General features: G+C 33.4%; 1 protein-coding gene, 1 long non-coding RNA gene and 1 pseudogene across 2 annotated transcripts; 1 reads left to right on the top strand and 2 right to left on the bottom strand.

The window, feature by feature from the left end:
• Positions 1-2,433: 2,433 nt before the first annotated feature.
• On the bottom strand, positions 2,434-8,557 carry LOC118031473 (uncharacterized). Its single transcript, XR_012171151.1, has 4 exons — positions 8,387-8,557; positions 7,949-8,292; positions 7,648-7,828; positions 2,434-2,866 (listed from the first exon to the last, which is right to left on the bottom strand). It is a non-coding gene; the product is annotated as an uncharacterized lncRNA (long non-coding RNA).
• Positions 4,990-5,908, bottom strand: LOC140954235 (equilibrative nucleotide transporter 3-like; annotated as a pseudogene).
• An 8,449-nt stretch (positions 8,558-17,006) lies between the features above and the next one.
• On the top strand, positions 17,007-18,722 carry LOC118031275 (uncharacterized). Its single transcript, XM_073412374.1, has 3 exons — positions 17,007-17,034; positions 17,163-17,408; positions 17,534-18,722. Exons 1-3 carry the CDS (start codon positions 17,022-17,024, stop codon positions 18,607-18,609), a joined length of 1,335 nt encoding a protein of 444 aa, XP_073268475.1. The 5' UTR covers positions 17,007-17,021; the 3' UTR covers positions 18,610-18,722.
• The last annotated feature ends 3,338 nt before the right edge of the window (positions 18,723-22,060 follow it).

Raw genomic sequence — 22,060 nt, 5'->3', positions numbered from 1 at the left:
CTTGTACTACATGGGCCCCCTATCAACCTCCATGTGGGGCAGGAGTTGTTTTTCCCCAGCTAGATTTGTGGAATATTTAAAAATGGGATAATGATTACTTTTTAAAAAGTTTTTTTATTTAAAAATATATTAAAATACTATAAATATTTCTTAGTCCTTTTCATGCTGTAATAAGCTCATCTTGATCTCTTGAGTGATGTGTCAGAAGTTAGATGTCTAATTTTCAAATGATGCTTGTTATTTTTCTAAGTCAACTAATTTCCACATCTCAACTATATATTTGGAGAATCTATACAATATATTATTATATAAAAAATAAACGATTGCATTTGTGATCGTGATTTGTATTAAAAACTTATTCAAGTGTTTTCTGCAGAAAATACCAATCTCTTTCTTGAAGGAAGTGCGTTCACTTTCTTTGGAGTTCTTTGAGGGGGAAGTACTTTTCTGCCAAAACTAGCATTTGGAAGGCAGGCTATCAGTACCATGGTCCCATGGATGTACGCAAGAGGAACCGGCCATTTTGGGAGGAAATTTGTGGTTCTTGTAAGAAAATGAGAAAAAGAATTTCATGTCATTTCTTTTTTTGATTGAACATTACCATAGTTTAAGAAAATGAAAAATACGGTGAGACACTAATCTCCAGTTCAATTGGTGAGCCGTTAAAATATGAAGCATCATAGGAACAAGAATGCCTGTCCTGTGCAAGAATCACACAAATCAAACAGTATTTACCTTCTGCTTATCTTCTTCGAAAAACAATCTTACCTTCTGCATTTTCATGTAAGATTTGCAAAATGGTATCAGGAGGAATGTTCCTCCAAATTTTAGGCTTCTGCAACTGATAGCCTACTTGAGCCAATTTATCAGCAGCTCTGTTGCCTTCTCTAAAAACATGAGTCACAAGGCAGTTTTTAAGCTCTGGGATAATCAAGTTCATGTAGCTAACTTGTCTTTATGCTTCCTTGCATCTAACTAGTTTCCTTTTCAAAATAATATCCACTAAAGACTTTGAATCTCCTTCAAGCCATACGTTGCTCCAGCCATCAAAGTTTAATTTAGTCCAACCTATCTGAGGCTTCTCCCATGCCCCTGGAATAGGATCTCTGTGCAAATTCCTGATCAAAATACGAACTGGGCTTTCTATTATTCTTCTTTGGCACCTCAAAATGGTAGTAAATGGCAAGATTGTTTACAACTCAAAGAAATTATGGAAAGTTTTTGATCCTTCTGAGGCTGCCTTTGCGCGGTAGCAATTCACCACTGGAAGTTTAGGGAAGACAAATGCATACAGAAGAATGCACATAAACTCAAAGAAAGTGGCTATCGCCGAAAATAACACTGCAAGGACTGACTAACAAATATCAGTATTTCTGTAAGCTATTTATTTTTCTGAACTATTCACCATATGAGAACGGTAAATGTTGAACATTGAACTTTTTTCAAAGATAATGAATTTGGTTGAACACTGAACCAATTCCGAAAGATGAATGAATTTGGCTGAACACTGAATCTATGTTGGAGAGATGCATGAATTTGCCTCGAAAGATGAAGAGTTTTAGACCATGCATGAATTAGTTTTTAATTACTAAATGTTTTCTCAGTATGTGTAATGAGATTGAAATAGTGAACATAATTTGATGAATAAAAGAATTGCCATACTCCACATATCTCTCCCTTCTTTTGAATGAGTTAGAAGCTTGAACAATTGATTGTTTTTCAACTCTAACAGTAAACTTATTATCATCATACTTGGTTGAAGAACAGCGAAGCAGAGGAATTGATAAATCATGATGGGCTCTTTAGCTTGTGTTTTCAGGAATTTGTTATGTGTGCTAACGCTGTGATTAGTGAATCTTCTTAACAAGAAAGAGCATTCAACAAGTTAAGATACTTGTTCGACAACAAAAAGAATCTTTAAGATAAGAGTTAACATCAAAGAAACATGCAAACATCGGATGCGAGCATCAGAGCACTAGCACAATTTTTCTCACTATAACACCATCGTTTCAAATAGAGGAAAAGGCTTAACACAATGATTTTTGCCTATAAGCCACAGCCAATCAAGGACAACCCCTGGAAATATGCCAGAAATATGCACAGCACAAGCAAATTGCCCAAATGCATTCTGTTCTGGCCCCTGCAAAAACCAACCATTTTTCATGAAGTGCCATAAGAAAACATTTGTTGCATGGTAACATGCAGATGGGCTATCCTTATAATCTTCGGGGCTCCTCTGTCAGGACACAAACTGAAAGATAAGCATTTGTTAATCCCTGGAAAGATGTTAGCATAACCATCCATCTCTGGTCACCATATTTTGCTGCGAAGTAGAAAGCAGGAACGAGGAGAAAAACTAGAAAGACCAGCAATCATGAATTTTGGACAAACACGCAAAATTCTGCCTCGAATGCTAGAGAAAGAAAACCATTTGCTTAGATGAATGATCCATTCCACTTGGCCACCACCACCATGGTTTTGATTAGCCTTTGCTTGACTTGTATAGCTAGTAACAGTCTGTCTGTTCTAATTACAAATTAAAAGTAAATAATGAAATAAATTAAGAACTTAAACCAGTTTTAATGTCTCAGATTATGAACTTTACAGGTGTATGAAGAGAAACAAAAGGAATATGAGTACATGCTTATGTATCATTCTGTCTTGTCTTCTCGGAACAACATCCAAATGCTGTCTAGAACACAGCTTCCAGATTATATGTGGAGTCTTGATGAAGAGAGTATCATTCCATGCATGTCTCTGCTTCCTGCATTACAATGCATGGAGAGACCATACTGCGTGCGCCCAGGACCCATATTGTCTCTAAACCGAAGCCCGAACTTCAATTCTATGCCTGTGACAAGAAAACCTAAAGGCCCAAAACCAGAAAATTGGAGAGTTTTTTCTTTCTTTTTTTTCCCATTTTTTTGGGATTGGTGTAGGAAATGGGAGAGTTTTTGAGTTGATAAATCATTAACGGCTTCAAGTGACACATTAAAGTTTGCTTAGCATTACTTCTAAAAAATAATTCTTGATTTTGAGTTATAGTTTAAAAAATGTTTTTCTATGATAAGAATAAGTTAAAATGATTTTTTTTCAAAAAAATCTGGAATGTGTTGTTAAAAGTGATTCAAAAATACTTCTTGAAGATTTTGTATAAGTTAGGATATATAATTTAAAAGTTGAGAATTTAAATTTAAATTAAATAAAAATTTTGACTCAATTTTATAATAATTTTTTTATTTAATTCAATTTTTTTTTATATATAAAAAAACTTGAATCAATTTGTAAAAGTTATAGTCATCAGAATCAAAATGAATCATAAGAAATTAATAATATGTTAACAAATCTAATGTTATTTTTCTAGATTATTGTGTGATATCATGCTAAATAATGAAAAATATTGCTCCTCGTAAAATAGACAAATTACCTTTATTTCTTATTTTTTAGAATGTAAAATACACCAATATAAAAAAAATACAATGTGCTCACAATTTCATAGTTGTGCTTGGTAATTTAGTGAAGATGTGGTTCAATTCTAAGATGTTAACTGAAACATGCCCGGATCTAAAAATATGCTCTTTAGATTCCTTTGGACAAATCAAAATCATCCTAACGAGTAAGGTTTTCGGCAGGTGACTTTGTAGTTGTGAAAATTGAGGAATGACTTTGTGATTGAATATATTTTATAGTCGATTGATTATGTATAATACTGATTTTATTTATATAAAATATATTTATTATTAATAATTATTTTTAATATTTATTTATATTTGATTAATAAATCTAAAGTAAAGATAAAATTCACAATACAAAAATACTTTACAAAGAAAATTATTAAATTATTATAATTATGAGTTTCCTATTGTATCAAAAGATTATTTCTAAATGTTCCTGATCAATAATTTATTAAGATTGAACATTAATTAAAGTTGTTGAGACTAGTATAAATTATGTTCCTTCATTTATGAAATAAAACATTTACTCTTATAAACTGAGGTATGATGGATCTTGAAACTAATATACATGTGCTTGTTAGATGATATATAAACCGAATTGATTTACAAGAGAATTTCATATGGAGAAATCACCTATATCTATGGAAAGATTTGCGTTATAATTGTGTAAGTAAACATTAGACTTGAGATCACTAAGTTATCTTATATAAAAAGTGTTATTCTTTGATTCTGACCACATGTTGACATAGTCAAGGCTAGCAAATAAACATATATTGAGTATAACATAAACTATATGAAGGTTTAAGTAATCAAGATATGATTCATCATCTTAGGTGAATTTAGAAAAATATTTCATTTATTCTCAAATAGTATGGATTGTGAAATCATTGGTCAAGATGAAATAATATTTGAAAATAATTTAAGATTTTATTCAAAAAATTAAATGATTATAACATGAGAATTAAAATATTTTAACAAAACAAACATACTCAATGCTATAATGTTTAAATCAGAATATTCTTAATAAAGAGATAATAATTACATCAAGAAACTGATTATTGAAAGGTTAAGTTAAAACACTTATGATTTTTTTTAATATTTGAGGGACCATGACATATAACTAAATATTGTACTTGATTCTTTAAATACAAATCAATTAATTATGGAATTGATAATAAATTAAAAATTTTAATTTATTTAAGATTATTTATAATTTATATTTAGACTAATTTATTAGGAAACCTAATGAGTCATACATATAAGAACCATTTGTTAAAAATTAAAATGAGATGATTAATTAAATGCGATTTTATTATAAACAGGTTTTAGAAATTAATAACTACAATATAATTAATACAAGGAATTACAATTCTAGAACTTGATTAATTTAATTAAATAAATTTTTAAAAATTATTATAAAATAATATATGTGATATTATTTTAGAGGCAAATTGATATTTTGCTATTTATAGATTTGCTTTAACTTTATATCCAACTAACACAATCTTTGAAACTTTTTTTTTTTTTAAATTATTGTTTTTACTGTGTATATGTGTTTTGAAACCCAACATGTAACCAACATTGCATTAATGAAAGAGGACCATCTTTCTTTATCAGTTGCAGGCAGGTTTGGCACTCCAGAAGGCCTTGTTTTTGCCTATGAGCCAAAGCCAATCAAGGGCTACCCCTGAAAATATGCCACCTAATAAGAACAGCACAAGCAAATTCCCCAACGCATTTGCTTCAGGCCCCTTCAAAACGAAAACCATAAAAAAAATGTCATGTGTGACCAAACCAAAATATTACATTTGTAACATCATAGTATTGGTAGCTAACCTTGTAACCTCTTGTGCAATTGTAAGAACGCAGACAGTGAGATAACCATTTGTCAGTCCCAAGAAAGAAACGAGAAAGATCATCCATCCTTGATCACCGTATTTTGCAGTGAAGTAGAATGCAGGAATGAGTAGAAAACGAGAGAGTACTGCAAGCAGGAGGCCGTTCCTAGACTCCAATTTCAAACATGGAACACGGGGAATGTATCTTGATATAAGATCCAACACATTGTACATTGCAATCAGAACAAGAGGGTACCTGAAACACCACCATTCACGAGACTTAAGAAGTTCTGGTCCAGATCCCGAATTTTCTAGCATAACATAATCAAAACTTGGACATGCATGTAAAGGTCTTTCAATGCCCGAGATAAATAAGAAAACTCAGAAAGGAAAATGAAATTGCAGAGGAGAAGAGAAATATCATCCTCTTCTTGTGCAGCCTCACTTCAAATGCTACATATTAAACAGTCCGCGAGAACAATGAATGTTGCATCATGAATGAGCACATACCATTTGTTGCCCAACTTGTGTTTACCAGTATTTTCAAATACGAATCCTGGGAAAATTGACAATGTCAACACGTATATCAGATATAGGTCAACTGCATAATCTATATTCTGGAATATTAGTTGTTTGCTGCTCAATCGCCCTGGAGGTTTGGCAGCATCAGCAGCCAGCAAGAATCCAGATTTTAGTTTCGCACTCGCCTGTTTCGCACGCACTATTAGTGAGCTCAACAGACCACGCAAATGCCTGTTTCGCACCCACAATTAGGATCCACAACGGCACTTTCCTTTAGAATCCAACAAAAGTTTCTTCAAAACCATGCCCGGAAGAGTTAGAAAAACATGATTGAATGCAGCGCTGGTGAAATGATGCCATGCCCCATAAAGGGTTGTTGACAGTTTAATAACACAAAATGTAGGATTTCATCAACGCTGCACTCAATGATGGTTCTCCAATCCAGGAAAGCCTCCCCTAGCTAGCTCTCTTTCAATCGCAGTAGATCTGCACATCTTGATGCATTTGTATAAATAGAAAGCATATACATGCAGTACATTCACACATTTCTGCTTGTACTACAATGTATCCCAGCAAAGTTTTGATCCTACATTAGTCTTCTCATGTTTGCTGCTTGGAGTTAAAAAAAACAAAGATGACATGCTATGATTGCTATCTCATGACATGTACTACAGCTTTTTTTTTGTACGGGGATATTGTAGTACATGGGTCCCCTATCAACCTCCATGTGAGGCAGGAATTTTTTTGGCCCTATTTGGTCTTTTCATGATATTGATTTCTTGATAGGTGTGTCAGTTAGATACCTGATTTTCAAATGATGATTGCCATTTTTCTAAGTCAACTAATTTCCACATCTCAACTATATATTTGGAAGAATCTATATAATATATTATCAAATAAAAAAATAAATGATTGCATTTGCGATCGTGATTTGTATTAAAAACTTATTCAAGTATTTTCTGCGGAACATACCAATCTCTTTCTTGAAGGAAATGCGTTCTCTTTCTTTGGAGTTCTTTGAGGGGGAAGTACTTTTCTGCCAAAACTAGCATTTTGGGAGGAAATTTGTGGTTCTTGTAAGAAAGAGAACGCATTTTGGGGGAAGCACTCCACAAGAGGAATATATTTTGATTTAACAGAGCAAGAGAATACCTGAAAAATCAACAATCTTGAGAACTTAATTCTAGACCATTCCGAAAATCCTAATAAATTATTTATGAATTTTGGACGAACACGCAAAATTGTGCCTCGAATGCTAGAGAAAGAAAACCATTTGCTTAGATGAATGATCCATTCCGCTTGGCCACCACCACCATGGTTTTGATTAGCCTTTGCTTGACTTGTATAGCTAGTAACAGTCTGTCTGTTCTAATTACAAATTAAAAGTAAATAATGAAATAAATTAAGAACTTAAACCAGTTTTAAGGTCTCAGATTAGGAACTTTACTGGTGTATGAAGAGAAACAAAAGGAATATGAGTACATGATCATGTATCATTCTGTCTTGTCTTCTCGGAACAACATCCAAATGCTGTCTAGAACACAGATTCCAGATTATATGTGGAGTCTTGATGAAGAGAGTATGATTCCATGCATGTCTATGCTTCCTGCATTACAATGCATGGAGAGACCATACTGCGTGCGCCCAGGACCCATATTGTCTCTAAACCGAAGCCCGAACTTCAATTCTATGCCTGTGACAAAAAAACCTAGAGGCCCAAAACCAGAAAATTGGAGGGTCTTTCAATGCCCGAGATAAATAAGAAAATTCAGAAAGGAAATTGAAATTGCAGAGGAGAAGAGAAATATCATCCTCTTCTTGTGCAGCCTCACTTCAATTCTTGGTTTGCTAGTGTTTGGATGCCAGCAGCAGCAAGATCAGCTGAAACAGTCTTTGATCCTTCTGAGGCTGCCTTTGAGCGGTAGTACTTCACTATTGGCAGTTTAGGAAAGAGATAGGCATACAGCAGAACACACAGGAACTCCAAGAAAGTGGAGATTCCTAGAAATAGCACTGCAAACATTGGAAATCAAGTAATAATCATAAGTGTCAAACAGCAATTCCAACTGGTCAATAAAAGAATTAGCTTTAAAAGATACAAAATTCTCTATTTCTTAAAGAAAAGTGACATACTAACTCCCTTGCGAGGACCATCTTTAGATTTATCAAACGCTGCTTTTGTGATCAATCTCAGAGCAGAGGTCAGGGCTCCTGAAGCAGCCAAACCAGCAAAGAAAGACTGCAGGAAAAGAAATCGAAGGTGTGTTAAGATGGCAAGTCTTTTTTGAAAAGCCAGGAAATAAAGACTTTGAAGAACATTTGAAAAGGAATTCCAAGGAGTGTAAACTGCATGAATTCAGGACACATGAAAGCCACGTCTCCAGAACATGGGCATCTTCAACTCCGAAAGCAGCAACAATTGCACATATGCCAATAAAAGGTCCAATTCCTCCTCCTCCTGATGTGGCTAAATCCACCTGTGATCACAATTATCAGAAGCAATCAGTCATGTATAAAACTGATAATAAAGAAATCAAACAATAATAGTTAGGAATTGTTCAAGTTACTTACAACCATAAGCATAAGAGTACTTGTAGCAAAGAGAATGTATCCAGCTACGTTCCGCTTTCTAGTATTGATCTTTGCCTCATTATAAGCTAGTATTGCCATTGTTCCAAGTGCAAATGGTTGATAAACAAGAGTAAGTACCCTTGAAGGGTGGTATTTCTTCAAACAGAAAGAAAAGAATCATCAAATTAACAGATAGTTTTTGCAACTCCAGTTGAACATATTAATTAATCTTATAATTAATTATCAAATAATTATCTCAACCCAATAACTTAAGTTTTTAAGTAAGGTCCCAAGATATGACTTATATTATTATTTAACATATTCCCTCAAGTGAAAGCTTTTTGGACTTGAAACTTGCATAGACCCACATTACCGTGTGTTTAATTTTTATAAAATAAATATGGATGATAAGATTCGAACTCATGATGACTTGGTCATTAAGGCTCTGATACTTTGTCAAAGAATAATCTCAATTCAATAACTTAACTTTTTAGGTAAGATTTCAATATATAATTTATATTATTTTCTAACAATAATGACCTGCGAATTAACCAAATAATCTAAGAATTTGAGTTTTTTTTTAGTTGTTCTCTAATCTGAGTTTGATAATTATGATTCAGAAGAAAGAAAGTTGTATTATGGTCTGCAAAACAATCTCCTGTTGGATTGCAAAGCTAATAGATGAATGTTGCATCTGCCTTGCCTTGCCTTTCAAGATTCCTTAGAAAAGCTAGGAAAGATAAAGAAAGGCAAGTGCATCAAAAGAATCTTGATCACTTTTAAATCTTTCGGGGTAGAGCTCATGTCGCCAGAGCAAAGTTCACTGTATCCAATGAAAAGTTGACTCGTGAACGCCCCCATCATTTGTTCTGAGCACTGAGTTTAAATGCTGAAATGAAGCAATCTTTCTACACAAAGAAAGACAGGTTTAAGGTTGTCTAGGAAAACTATAAGGTTAACAGAAAAGATTGACAAAATTAAGAAACAATTTAGTAACGTAAGAGATTATTTTAAGATGTGAAGTTTTGGACAAATATGGGATGCGTCCAGGTGAGTGCATCCCCAAAATAAAAGGTGCCCTTATTAGTAGCATATATAGAATAAAATTAGAGGGAAATGCTAAATATAAAAAACAAACGAGCTGTCAGTGTGAAGGAAAATTTCATCAACTAAGTACAAACTTCCAAGCTGAGGAATTGCCATATCGTATATGGTTCTCATCTTGCTGCAATTTGCAGTCAGAGCCACATGACTTCCATCTATACGACTTCGTTTTGGTATTTGGGGCATTCGATCGGTTCACATCCTGTATGCGCATCCTTTTTTTTTTTTTTTTTTTTAAAGCTTTTGAACTTTGAGCCACCTTGAGCTTTGAGTGAATAACCAATGGCTCAATCTTTATATTTCTTTCTTTATGAGAATGGTTCAACGCCTCATAGATTGTTACAAGGGTACAATCATCAAACTTTTATATTAAACTTTTTTTTGGCATATGATTTATATTTAACTATATTTTATGATTTTTGTATTTATATCTTGAAATATAAATAAAATACATGGTATTATTTGTACTTTTGAATTAATTGTCAAGGACATGCCTTTTTCTATCAATAATTTCTAAAATTGAGGCTAGCCCGAGTCAGGAAGAGCCCACAGCATCTATACAGGAAAAGTCACCCTCCTTTGTATGTGGTCTCATTGATGTTGGCCGAAGCTTGCAGAATGTATTTTGTCAACTAATATCTTCAAATAAACAGCAATTATTGGCGAGGAGTCAAGGTATTTGCTCCGATCGTGCATGGACCATATGGTGATTGTTCATTTGGAAGATGCTACCTGCTTTTTAGCCTAATATATTTCTACTTTTGAATTGTCTTCATTGAAATCCTCTAGAGTGTTTTAGTTTGATTAAATAATTCACCTTTTGAATCATCAAGTTGGATTTTAATTCACCTTTTATATTCGTCAAGAAAATAAAAAAAATAATATGTGAATTGAATTTTTAAGTTGGGTTTTTTTTTTATATTTATAAAAAAAATAAAAGATTTATAGTCAATATCATTTACATCATCACCTAACATGCACGTTATTTTAAAATCTATGTATTGATTTAAAAAGAATAATTAAATTTCCAAAACTCAATTATAAAAAACTACAAAATACAACCACTTCACGAGTTATATTATCTGGAAAACGAGCCCATTGTAGAGATCTCCAAAATGAGCATAGAGTTTTCTTTGTCCTAGGCCGAAGCTTCTTAGCCTAGCTGCGTACAAAGAGAAAGGTGATTTGTTCTTGAAAAACACAAGACGTTGGTTCCATTTTCGGGTCAGAGAAGAGAGAAACAAGGTTGAGAAAGGGCAAACCCATAGTCAAATAAATTACCCTTTTCTTTTAAATATTGTCACGTATGTGAGAAGTCAAAAAAAATACACAAGTAATGTTTGGTAAATTCTATAAAATGCTAAAACCCCTTCCAAGACACATCATGCTAACATCTTATTCTTCTTCTTCTTGATAACGATGGAATTATCTTCTTAAGACGAAAGAAGCAGAAGGTTGCTTTCTAGGTTTCTTTTTCACCTTTTAGGGCTAGCTTTTTACCCTGCTTTCTTTGGCCCAGTACGCTTTATTCGTTGGTTTCTTACTCCAATGGAATCTCAGCTAGTCACCGGCCAACATGGACAAAGCCATGGAAGTCCCTTTTTCTTATCTTTTTTGTCACAACCTTAGCAATATTCCCTTAATCAATCTCCACTTGCCATGACAAACTAATAATATATACATGCATTTCCATCAATCAAAATGAGACGTAAGGCATCAAGGGGCGTTCCATAAACTTTAATCAAACTTAAAATTAAACTTGATTTGACGAATCATGCGGTTTTATTGCAAAATAATAATAATAATACAAATTAATATGGTTAGAAATTAATCCATAACTTCTTGAATTGAAATAGTCATTGCATTAGTTATAAAATAATATAAATTATATCATGAAACATTACCTAACAATTTAAGTTTTCAAAATAAATTAATTTTTTGACATGGATATCAGAGTTTCAATGACCAAACGATCATGAAACTCACCACCTTCGTTTTCTCTTCTTATTAAAATTTAATTAATAGCATGACTTTTACTTAAAAAGATATATTGAAAAATAATATAAATTATATTTTAAAATTTTATTTAATATAAAATTTTATTTTTTAAATTAAAATTATTATTTTGCATTAACCACAAAATGATTCGATATCTATACGGTATTGGTAACCATAATTTAACACGCAAAATATATACAAAATGATTTTCTTTTTGTTGTTTTCCCCTTTATTGACAATGACATGGAAATAGGAGCGCATTCACTTTAGAAAAAGAGAGAGGATATTATTAAAGATAGACAGCACAAATTACAATAAATTTTCACTTAGCAAAAAGGTTGGGTAGTAGAAAATGAAATAAATAAATAAATTCTACATAAACCCAAAATTACTAATCTCTCAAATTTGGTGAGCAAGTGAGTAAAAAACGTGTAAGATTTTTTAATTTTTTTTTAACCAAGAATATCTCCAAATTTATTGAACCCGAGACTATTTTTTTATGGTCGGGAGTAGTATGAAAGTAATTAATATCCCCAAATCGGCCGATATCACCTCTACAAATTAAGCACTTGCTGGTGATAAAAACTATTTGTTTAAACCAAATGCACGTAATTTTAATTATATCCTTCACAACTTTTCTTTCCTTTTTTTCCTCATGTTTTCTTTCCTTCCACTTAAGAGAGGGAAGAAACAGAACCAAATAGAGAAAACAACAAAGAAGAAGAGGGAAGGAGAAGAACAAAACTGCAAAAATAGAAAAAGAAGAAGGAGAGGGGGCAGAAACAAAGAGGAAGGAAAGCGCAGAGGAAGGGAGACATTTGTCTTCATCAATGAAGCCATCGTCTGCTCCTCCAGCACGACCGTTGTGTCTCTGCACCAAGAGAAGAAGAACAACCGCAGAAGAATCACCGCTTGTCGCCACTCATCGAGAACGGCCACCACGAGCCACCGTCAGCCCAACCACCATGCTCCCTCACTCTAGGTAATCTCCTCCCCTTTTCTGGCTCCTCTGCTGTGTTCACGATTTGCATGTAGAATGTGAGCAATTCACGTTTTGCAGCAAAGTGAAAAATAATTAGTTAGTTATTGTGTTGTGTACACAGTAACCAACTAATTATATATAACAGGTTAAGCAAAGTGAAAAATAATTAGTTAGTTATTGTGTTGTGCACAGTAACCAACTAATTATATATAACAGGTTACTGTGCTGACGTTCTGCATGCACGGTAACCCGCTATTGGTTTTTTGGGCTGAAACATCAATCCAGCCCACGTGGCTGGGTTAAGTCCAGCCACAAGAAGGTTCTATTTTGGGCTGATCCTGACCCAATTTTATTTTTTGGTTGATTTCATCCCAACCTCCTTTGGGGCTGGGTTGACCGAGCCCAAAAAAAATATTCAAAAAATATTTTAGAAAAATTTATGATTTTCTTGTGCATTTTTCTATGTCATTTTGATTGATATCGGGTTGTATTTTTTATACCATAAAAATAGAAATTCAGTATTAAAATATCAGTTTTCACAAAAAAAATATTTTTATTTTCATGCATACGGCCAAGTTTCTCAAAGCTAAAAAAACATATTGTATTTTTATACAACAAAGAAAACTTCATATATATATATATATATATATATATATATATATAATAATATATATATATTAGCATGCATTTTGGTTTTAATAACCAGTTTATTAAAGTTACGAGAACTTGACAAATATTTCAAAAATTCCAAAAAAAAAAATTATTTTGTTTTCTTAATATTAAGGGATTACGAATTTATACGTAAAACATATTCCTGGTATTAAAAATGCAGTTCTTTTATAGACATTAGAACAGTTAGGTTTTATCTTGTAAAGATAATAACCTCCTTATTGAGGAAGGGCTTTTCTTTAACCATAGATTGACTAACAATTAAAAAAATATGACAAGACCTTATATTTTTTATTAGACAATAAAACAATTCAACCTACTTTAGGTAATATATATTTAGGGTGTTAATATCTTCTTTTTACGACCTAATTTTTAAAGCTAGTTAGAACTTCTAGTGATCAAAATATTAGGCAGTGAATTCTATTCTATTTTTTTTACTGATAAAAAATAAAAGATCCTTTTCTTCTCATATTTATCAAGATAAATATACCATACCTGATGAGAATGATGGATGATGACCACGATGCCTCATACATACAACAGATATCACGACGAGAGCCGACAGGGCATACTTACATGCACGAGTGGACAGCAAACGTGGAGGCCATTTTTCACAGGCTCGACCGCCGAGTTGGCTAATGCATCCCTATCTTCTTTTGCATCAGCACCTCCCAGGGTGCATCCAAATCGAATATATTATTTAGTAAGAGTACCTTTTTCAGTGAATAATCATTTCACTAATTCAGGCACTTGCTATATACTTGGCATGTTAGATGTTAACGAGCAGTTTTCCACTACTTTAGGCAACAGAGAGACTTAACGTATTCTCAACCCTAATCACCAATCACAAACTTGTCAAAAGGGGACCTCAGCCCATATATACTATCCCAAAAATTTCAAGGTGGAATTTTAGAGAAAATAAATATTATTTACATTTAGATGTTATTGGATTTTACTATACTTCAAAAATAAATAATCAAAATATAATTTTCAATGATAGATTTATTTTAAAGGATTAATTATTTTAAAGATATTTATAATGAAATATATATTGTTGTGGCTGAGTTCACCAAGCATGGAGGGTATATTTAAGGAAGATTTTATGGTACTCGAGTAGTATTTTATTAGTTAATTATTAGGAATTACTTTGAGAAAAAAATAGACAAAAGATTTTAAATGTATGTATAATTTGATCTTTTTCATCCATTTCATGGTTCTCTCTCAATTTTTTAATAAAAATAAAAATAATATAAATGGAAAATTGAAGAGGAAAGAAATTTGTTGAAACAAAAAATATTGAATCAAGCGTGGTCAACACTAAATAAAAAATTAATTATTTTTTAAACTAGAAAGATTATTTAATTTATTTTGCAAAAAACTAATTTATAATTTACTCAATACCATCAAGTGAAAGGGCATCAGTTAAATCGTTGAAGAAATCGAGTGGGGTTAGCAGACAAAAACCTGGTGACTAACCACCACGTCATAAAAAAACCCAATCACGCAAGGTCACCTGTACACGTGTGGGACCTAAATGAGTTGGTCTAGACTAGGCGGAGCTCTTCTGAATCTGATTGCCCTTTTAAAGTGACAACCCTAGAAGCCAAAAGGTCTGCTTTTTTTGGGTAGGTTTAATAACGTGGTTCAAACTGTATTCTTAAAATACATATTTTTTTTTTTATAAAATTTTAATATAATTTATTTATTTTGAATCGTTTTAATGTGTTGATGTTAATTTTTTTTTATATAAATAAAAAAATATTATTAACATGCATTTCAACATAAAAAATTATTTAAAAAATAACTACTATCATACTATCAAACACATTCAACAACAGAGAAAACTCAGGTGGACTGTTAAAACCTTAAGTTTTTAATTTTTTTATTTGTTATAAATTAATAATTTTATAATATTTTAAATTATTTAATTTATTTTTAAATTAAAAATATTTTAAAAAATAACAACAATTAAACTCCAACCATACTTAAATCTTATACAAGAAATGGATGCGAGACGAGCCTCTAAAGCAAATAAATAAAAGTAAATAAATAAATTGAATGAAAGACCTTGGAACGGATGTATGACAAGCCTGTAAAGTAAGCCCTTTTCACCTTATGTTAATTCTTTGCTAGGAGAGGAAAACGAATTTTATTAAGATCATGCCAGTTTTGAATAAAATGCTGAGTACATCACCCCACATGGACCTGCTAACTCCCCCTTTTATTATACTAATGGAGAGAAGCAAACTACTCCCTGGATTATTTATTTCTGATTAGAGTTCATGATTGAGTTGCTACAATAATCAAATACTTTTCTTTTATAGTAATTGAGTAGAATTTTTATATAAAGCAGCAACATTAAATATAGATGGTGATGGAATGAAAAGAGAGTTTACAAGAGGGCAAGTATTAAACGATATACCAAGCTAATTAGTCCATTTCAGGATATATTCAGGATTTCTAAACATGTTAGACTCTAGGTAATTGAAAATTATAACTAAAGATTTTAACCAATTTTATTTTTTTGGATTCGAGGAAACCTTACCACCCCGGAAAGCGCACTTTGTAGACTCAGGTGAGCGAGTAAAACCCCGACTGTCCTAGGCTCTTATAAGAGATGCACGCCCTGACTTGAACTCGAGAGCTGCTGTGCAGATTTCAAGCCTTTTGCCACCACGCTACATCCCTTGGGAACAATTTTAACCAAAAAGCTAAACAGTAAAAATCACATCTTAGTCATGAGTTTTTGATTTGAATATAAATCGATTGTGAGCTATTCAGATAGATCATTAAAAGTTTGTGTAGAGAAAAATAATAGCCTAACGCTTGCCTTCGACCGACCCGAACCATTCATGAAGATTCAAATTAGGATCCCAAGATAAAGAACTTAAACATCCAAACCAATGTATGAATCTATCAAAAAAAATTCCACGTAATAGTACAATGATGAAACAGATAATTTATAATCTCAATTTCCTTACAACAAAAAAGACAAAGAGCATCCTCGTAGTTAATAATCCTCTTCTCAGTTATAAAACTCTCAGTGCTGAGACTACCATTAAGCAGAACCACATGAATATGTCAATTTTTGAAGAAGCAAAAATTTTACAGAGCAAAACAATAAAGGAAGGAGCCCTAAAAGTAAAAACTGATAGGCTATCTAGAAATTGGAAACCTGAATAAATGCCGGAATGATCAAATTTCCATACCTTTCTATCTTCATCTAAATAGAAAACTAAACCACACTCTACAATATCTAAAATTAAACTTTCTCGCATACAAAGCTCTCATTGGACCGAAGATTTCTCCTCCAAGACAGGCTAACTAAATTATCAGCCGGGCTATACGCACAAGACTTATTGATTGCTGGAGAAAAAGATTATATAATCTAGAAATAAGTTCTGAAGTGGGGTTGGAGTACCCTGTTAAAAATCGGTCCAAAACCGAAAGTTATTGCCGTCACCTACCTTGAACCCAGTGCTGGACTTAAGAGGAATGACTATTAATCAAATACAAATTAATGAATGATATCATCGTGATGAGATCAAAGTGGTTTGGATTGGGAAATTGTCCATTGCTTGATTGTGGTATTGACCAATACCTACTTTGGCAATGCCAACTTCTGATGTATGAATCTTGACAAAAACCACTGCATATGAGAGATTCCTTTGCACTATTGCTTGACAAAACTTTATGGAAGAAATAACAAATGGAGAAATAATCTCACCGCCCAAACTCCCACCACCACTCGACCATCAAAAGAGATGCAAATGTATGATCAAATCCCATCAACTGATGAAGCCCTCTTTCCTTACAAGGTAAGGAACGTCATCATCAAGATGTTTGTTTTCAACTATCAAAAGAAAAAATAAATCCCAAATCATGATCATACAAAGTAAGTCGGTCGCCGTCCATGTCATCCTAAATAAATTCATAGCAGCACAACGTTGTCTTTCTTTTACAGTTACAACTTTACAGGCTTCTTGTTTTTTCTAGCAAATTCACTGTAATATTATTCATCAGGCATGTCATCACTCCATCCATCAGAACTGGACTCAGGCGCTGCAGATTCTGTAGTCTCTTCTCCTCGGCCCGGTTACCACGTGTCGCATGATCCACGTGTGCGCTTCATGTGCAGCTTCGGAGGGAAAATTCTCCCCCGCCCACATGACAATCAGCTCCGATATGTTGGCGGTGACACTCGCATCGTTGCTGTCCACCGCTCTACAACTTTCTCTACTCTCATCACTAAATTATCGAAATTGTCAGGTGCTTCAAACTAAAATCGAGTACTCTTTTTTTTTTTTTTTTTTTTCTTCATATTTGAAAGGATTAATGAAATAAATATTCAGTTCTATATCACTCTGATTAGTTTATAATATTATTTGTTTCAGGAATTGGTAACTTGAGTGTCAAGTATCAACTACCGAATGAAGATCTTGATGCTTTGATAACTGTTACTACTGATGAGGATGTTGAGAACATGATGGATGAATATGATCGTATTTTACATAATCAAAATCCACGTTCGGCTCGGCTTAGGCTATTTCTGTTCTCAACAATAGATGAGTCAAGATCAAGTAGTATCAGTTCACTTCTTGATGGATCAACTAACCGGGAAAACTGGTTTCTTGATGCTCTTAATTCGGGCTCTAGCAGGCTTGAACGTGGAAGGTCTGAGGCTTCTTCAATTGTTTCTGAGGTACCCGATTATCTATTCGGTTTGGAGAATTCGGATGAGGGCAACATTCCTCGTGAACCCAAACTGAAGTCCAGATTCGTTATGAACGATAATGTTTCAGCTTCTGATCCAGATTCTCCTGCACCGGTTGTTTCTTACTCATATTGCTCAGCTTCATCAGTTGTGCCTGCTGTGACTTCAATTCCGGATCGTCCACCCGTTAAGACCGAACCCGATGACCTAGAGCCAGTAACGGTACTTGTGAGGCAGAATCCAGTTGAGGGTTATTGTGACCCGATTGAGACACCACCAATCACCCAACCAACTGGATATCCAAGTAATCCACTCATGCATTATATTCCGGATTCTCTTTATCCGGGTGGTCCAGTACAACAAATGCCGGTTTATTATGTTCCAGGTACGATTCCACCAGGGAACGTTCCGGTTCATTCCATTCAAATGCGGGCTTCATATGCTCAACAATATCCGGTCCCAACGGAGCAAATGCCGATCGGGTACCGCCAAGCTGTTCCAGGTACGGGTCAAGTGTATGGTGGCGTGGCAATGAGGCCCGTTGCAACAATGGATCGGTATGATTCTACAACAAGAGTGGTTCCAGATGGTATGAATCAACAGGTTTATTATGGAGTTCGTAATGCAAGTGCGGGTATGGTTCAAGGGCATCCGGGTATGGTAATTCAGGGCGGGGAAGATTTGAAAAGGACCGCATCCGACACATACCCAAGGAGAATGAATTCTGAAAAAATCTACAAAACAGAAAACATCTAAATTTTGTTTTTACGTCCTATGTTATCAAAAACATATCCTTTTTTTTACCAGCCATGGCGCCTGGTTATGTAAATTTTGTGATAAAGAGCTATAAATAATTTGGCTTGTAATCATTAGCATTTTTGTTGCTTTTCTTTTGTTAACACAGTAAATGATTTGGAATGAGTGGCATCCTACTTAAATTTCCTATATTAAACTACTTAGCTTTTGTGCCACTGCTGTTTGTGATTTTTGTGTGCAGAAGAGAAGAATGCACACCCATCCCATTCATGTTTCATGACTGAGTGGAGGAGGGTGCGGTGCATTCCTCCTTGCACCAGCCTCTACCACCTCTTTTCTTTTGGCTTGTGTAGGATAAGATTGAAAATCATTTGGAAGTAGTATCTGTTTATTTTTATCATTTCGCTTGATTCTGGTAGCTTGATGCTGGCTTTTTCCTGAATATTCATCAAGTGATCCAACTGTCAGCTGAGGTGTAGATGTTCTAGGTGTTTTTATTTTTTGTAAGGTTTATTTTATTCGAACAAAACAATCATTGTCCTCGTGATGAATGGAAAGACCACTCCCTTTTATAGTTATTTACCTTGGCATGATTTCATATGATTAATTCATGATTTAATTTCTGAGTTATATCTTATTAATTTGTAGTAAAACTTAGATGATGATTTGATCGGGTTTTTAATCACTTGGACTGGCCTTGTAGAACTACATCGAGTCAGATCCAAGAAAACTAACAAAAATAAAAAGACATAATAATTTGATAACTTAGTCTCTTTTCAGACATCTATGATTCCCTGTAGCATAAAAAACTTGCCTTTCTTCTTCTTCCTTTTCTCAGCTCATGTATCTCTGATGATTAGCACCTCATGGAAAAAAAAAAAAAAAAAGAACAAAAGATCTACATAGACAAGTGGTCTGCTTTAGTCCCTTGAAGTACCACATTTGAATGCTGAGATGGGCCTGAAGCCCAGCCCAGCAGTTTAAGTAAAGGTTTGGTCTAATATAGAATCTTCTGTTGGGCAATTTTCATGATATAAAAAGATAGCCAGTAAATTTGAAGATTATGTTAAGGTTGTAAACTTTCTAATCAAACCATCTAGTAGGGCAGTAGTAAAAATTTAAGATAAATTTTTTTTTTTTAGTTTCAAATTCAAAACTTTGTAATATTAATATGATAGTTATTAGAGACTTATATGGTTGTTAATTTCAAGGCTCATGAATTTGTCTAGATGCACGTAAGCTAGTTCGGATATCCACCTTAATAATAATAATAATAATAAAAAAAAACTTTCTATGAAGAACTTTGTGTTAGCGACTGCATATGAAAGTTAGAAAGGGTCAGTTTTGACCAATGAAAATCTGCCAAGTCATCCCAGCATTAGTCTAATCTTGTAAAAACATATGCATGGTCATGTATAGTTTCTCAAAATAAGATTGTGATTGATTAGTATTACATGATAGAAGAGATGAAAATAATAAAAATATAAATACATTTATTTGAAGAAATAGATATGGAAGAATAAAATAAATTTATCTATAAGATAGTTTTTAAAATTAGCTTAGTTTTAAAATTAATTTATGTAGTCTTAAATATGTGTTTTCTATATCTATTATATCTATTTACTATTTCTAGATAATAATCAAAATGAGCCGGCAGCATAATTTCCTGTGAGAGAATCGCCTCTTCAAATTGTTTTTCTGATCCACAACAAATTCAAAATACACTGAATCAACTGTTTTGGTATGAAAATATTGGCCCATATATATCAATGGTATAATATCATACCATTATTGGCTCTGTAATTGAAGATAATTTTTTGAACTTTAGTGGTTTTTTTCTGTGCTGTATAATTTTCTTTGTCCACTACTATTTCCTTTCTTTTTTTTCTATTTAAAATCTCAACACAAAGTATGGACCAGCCCGTACAAGTTTGCAGTCCACAACTTGTAACTCTTCCACTATTCCTCCCCTTGAGTAATTTCTCTTATATCAGTCATGAATTGATTTGATTAAAATAACTTGATTTTACTAGTTAATTAATCTGGTATTTTAGCATCGTATAAAACAATATCCGTCGGCTTTATACTCGTGCTCGAGGTGCTTTTGAATGAATTTACAAGCTAGTAGAATACAAGTCAGCGGTTCTCCTACATAGCAAGCACTATATGCCATGCATAACTAGCCAAAAGAGCATAAATAGTGGTGGCAATTCCATGATTTTGTCCCAAACATGGACCGGATGAACAGGGCTTTGCTTTGACTGTAAGAACGTTAATAATGATGCTGCTATCTGCATGAGGTGAATGGCGTGCAACCATTCACTCATACTCTCACATGAATGTCTCTCCCATCTAAGCTTCACCTAATCTCTCTGTTTCTCTGAAAACAACACCATAAAACACCCAAACGAGCTATCCTTTTCTCTAAAATCATGGCAAGTAATGACATGCACATGTTGCTGGACACAAACACTAGAATATATGAAAGTTAACTTTGCATATGGAAAGAGAGGGGTGGAGAAGCCTGAGAGACAGAAAAGGAAAAGCAAAAGTTTTTTGGTTTCCCAACGAGTGTAAAAACGGGGATTTTTACCAGCTTTAGGGCTTTCTCTTGCACCAATGAGCTGGAGAGAATCAATGGGGGCACAAAGAAGAAAGACACTCAATATATATACATGGGAAATTAAAGAAGGAAGAAAGGGTAAAATGTAACAGAAGGTACATTCTCTAGGCTAAATTAAGTTGGGTCAAGATTAGAGCTATTTTTGGATTATTCTCTGTTCATATCTTCTATGTCTTTTCTCATCAAATCCTACTTTACTTGGTTACCATACATTTATAGAAAATGATGATCTCTTGTATTATTGTCGCATACGAGCATCTAGGGTTGCTAAATCACTTGGTGTCTAGTAAATCAGTCAGCATGGCCCTTTGAAATGCGAAATCATTGTTTGTGAATGGTATTTTTGAAGCCATTTTAATTCGTCTAAGCGATTTTTCCTTTCCAACATAAAGGATACTAATCTCCTTAATGATCTTATGGGTCTCGTCTACAGTGAATAGATTAAGATCTTGGGCCAAAATGATCAGGGAATGGCTGGTATGAGCACCTGGATGTGTTTTAGCCATTGATTGATTGTGTTGAAAGCTCATTTCTTTGGTCTTCATGCGCATTCTCTGGGTTTTGAAATGTTGATCCAGTGATCAGAACACGGGGGCTGATATATATCAGAATCTGCTTTACTGTTCAACCTGTGCATGCCTTTGTTTTAAGAGAACCAACCCGTATTTTAGAATGATATTTTGAATATTAAAGAGATATTTGTATATAATTTTAAAAAGCTAATTCATTTTTGCAGAGATTTATATATATATATATATATATCATTCATTGTTTGTAATGTTTTAAATTTTTTTTTTCTTATAATAATATTTTGAACAATAATGTATA

The sequence above is a fragment of the Populus alba genome, chromosome 11 (assembly GCF_005239225.2).
Source record: "Populus alba chromosome 11, ASM523922v2, whole genome shotgun sequence".
Lineage (NCBI taxonomy): Eukaryota > Viridiplantae > Streptophyta > Magnoliopsida > Malpighiales > Salicaceae > Populus > Populus alba.
This window is presented reverse-complemented; position numbering and strand designations above follow the sequence as displayed.

Bases quoted from the DNA above. Each gene is read 5' to 3' on its own strand.
- LOC118031275 (XM_073412374.1), top strand. The intron at 17,409-17,533 runs GTGCTTCAAACT...TATTTGTTTCAG, and splicing joins TAAATTATCGAAATTGTCAG to GAATTGGTAACTTGAGTGTC.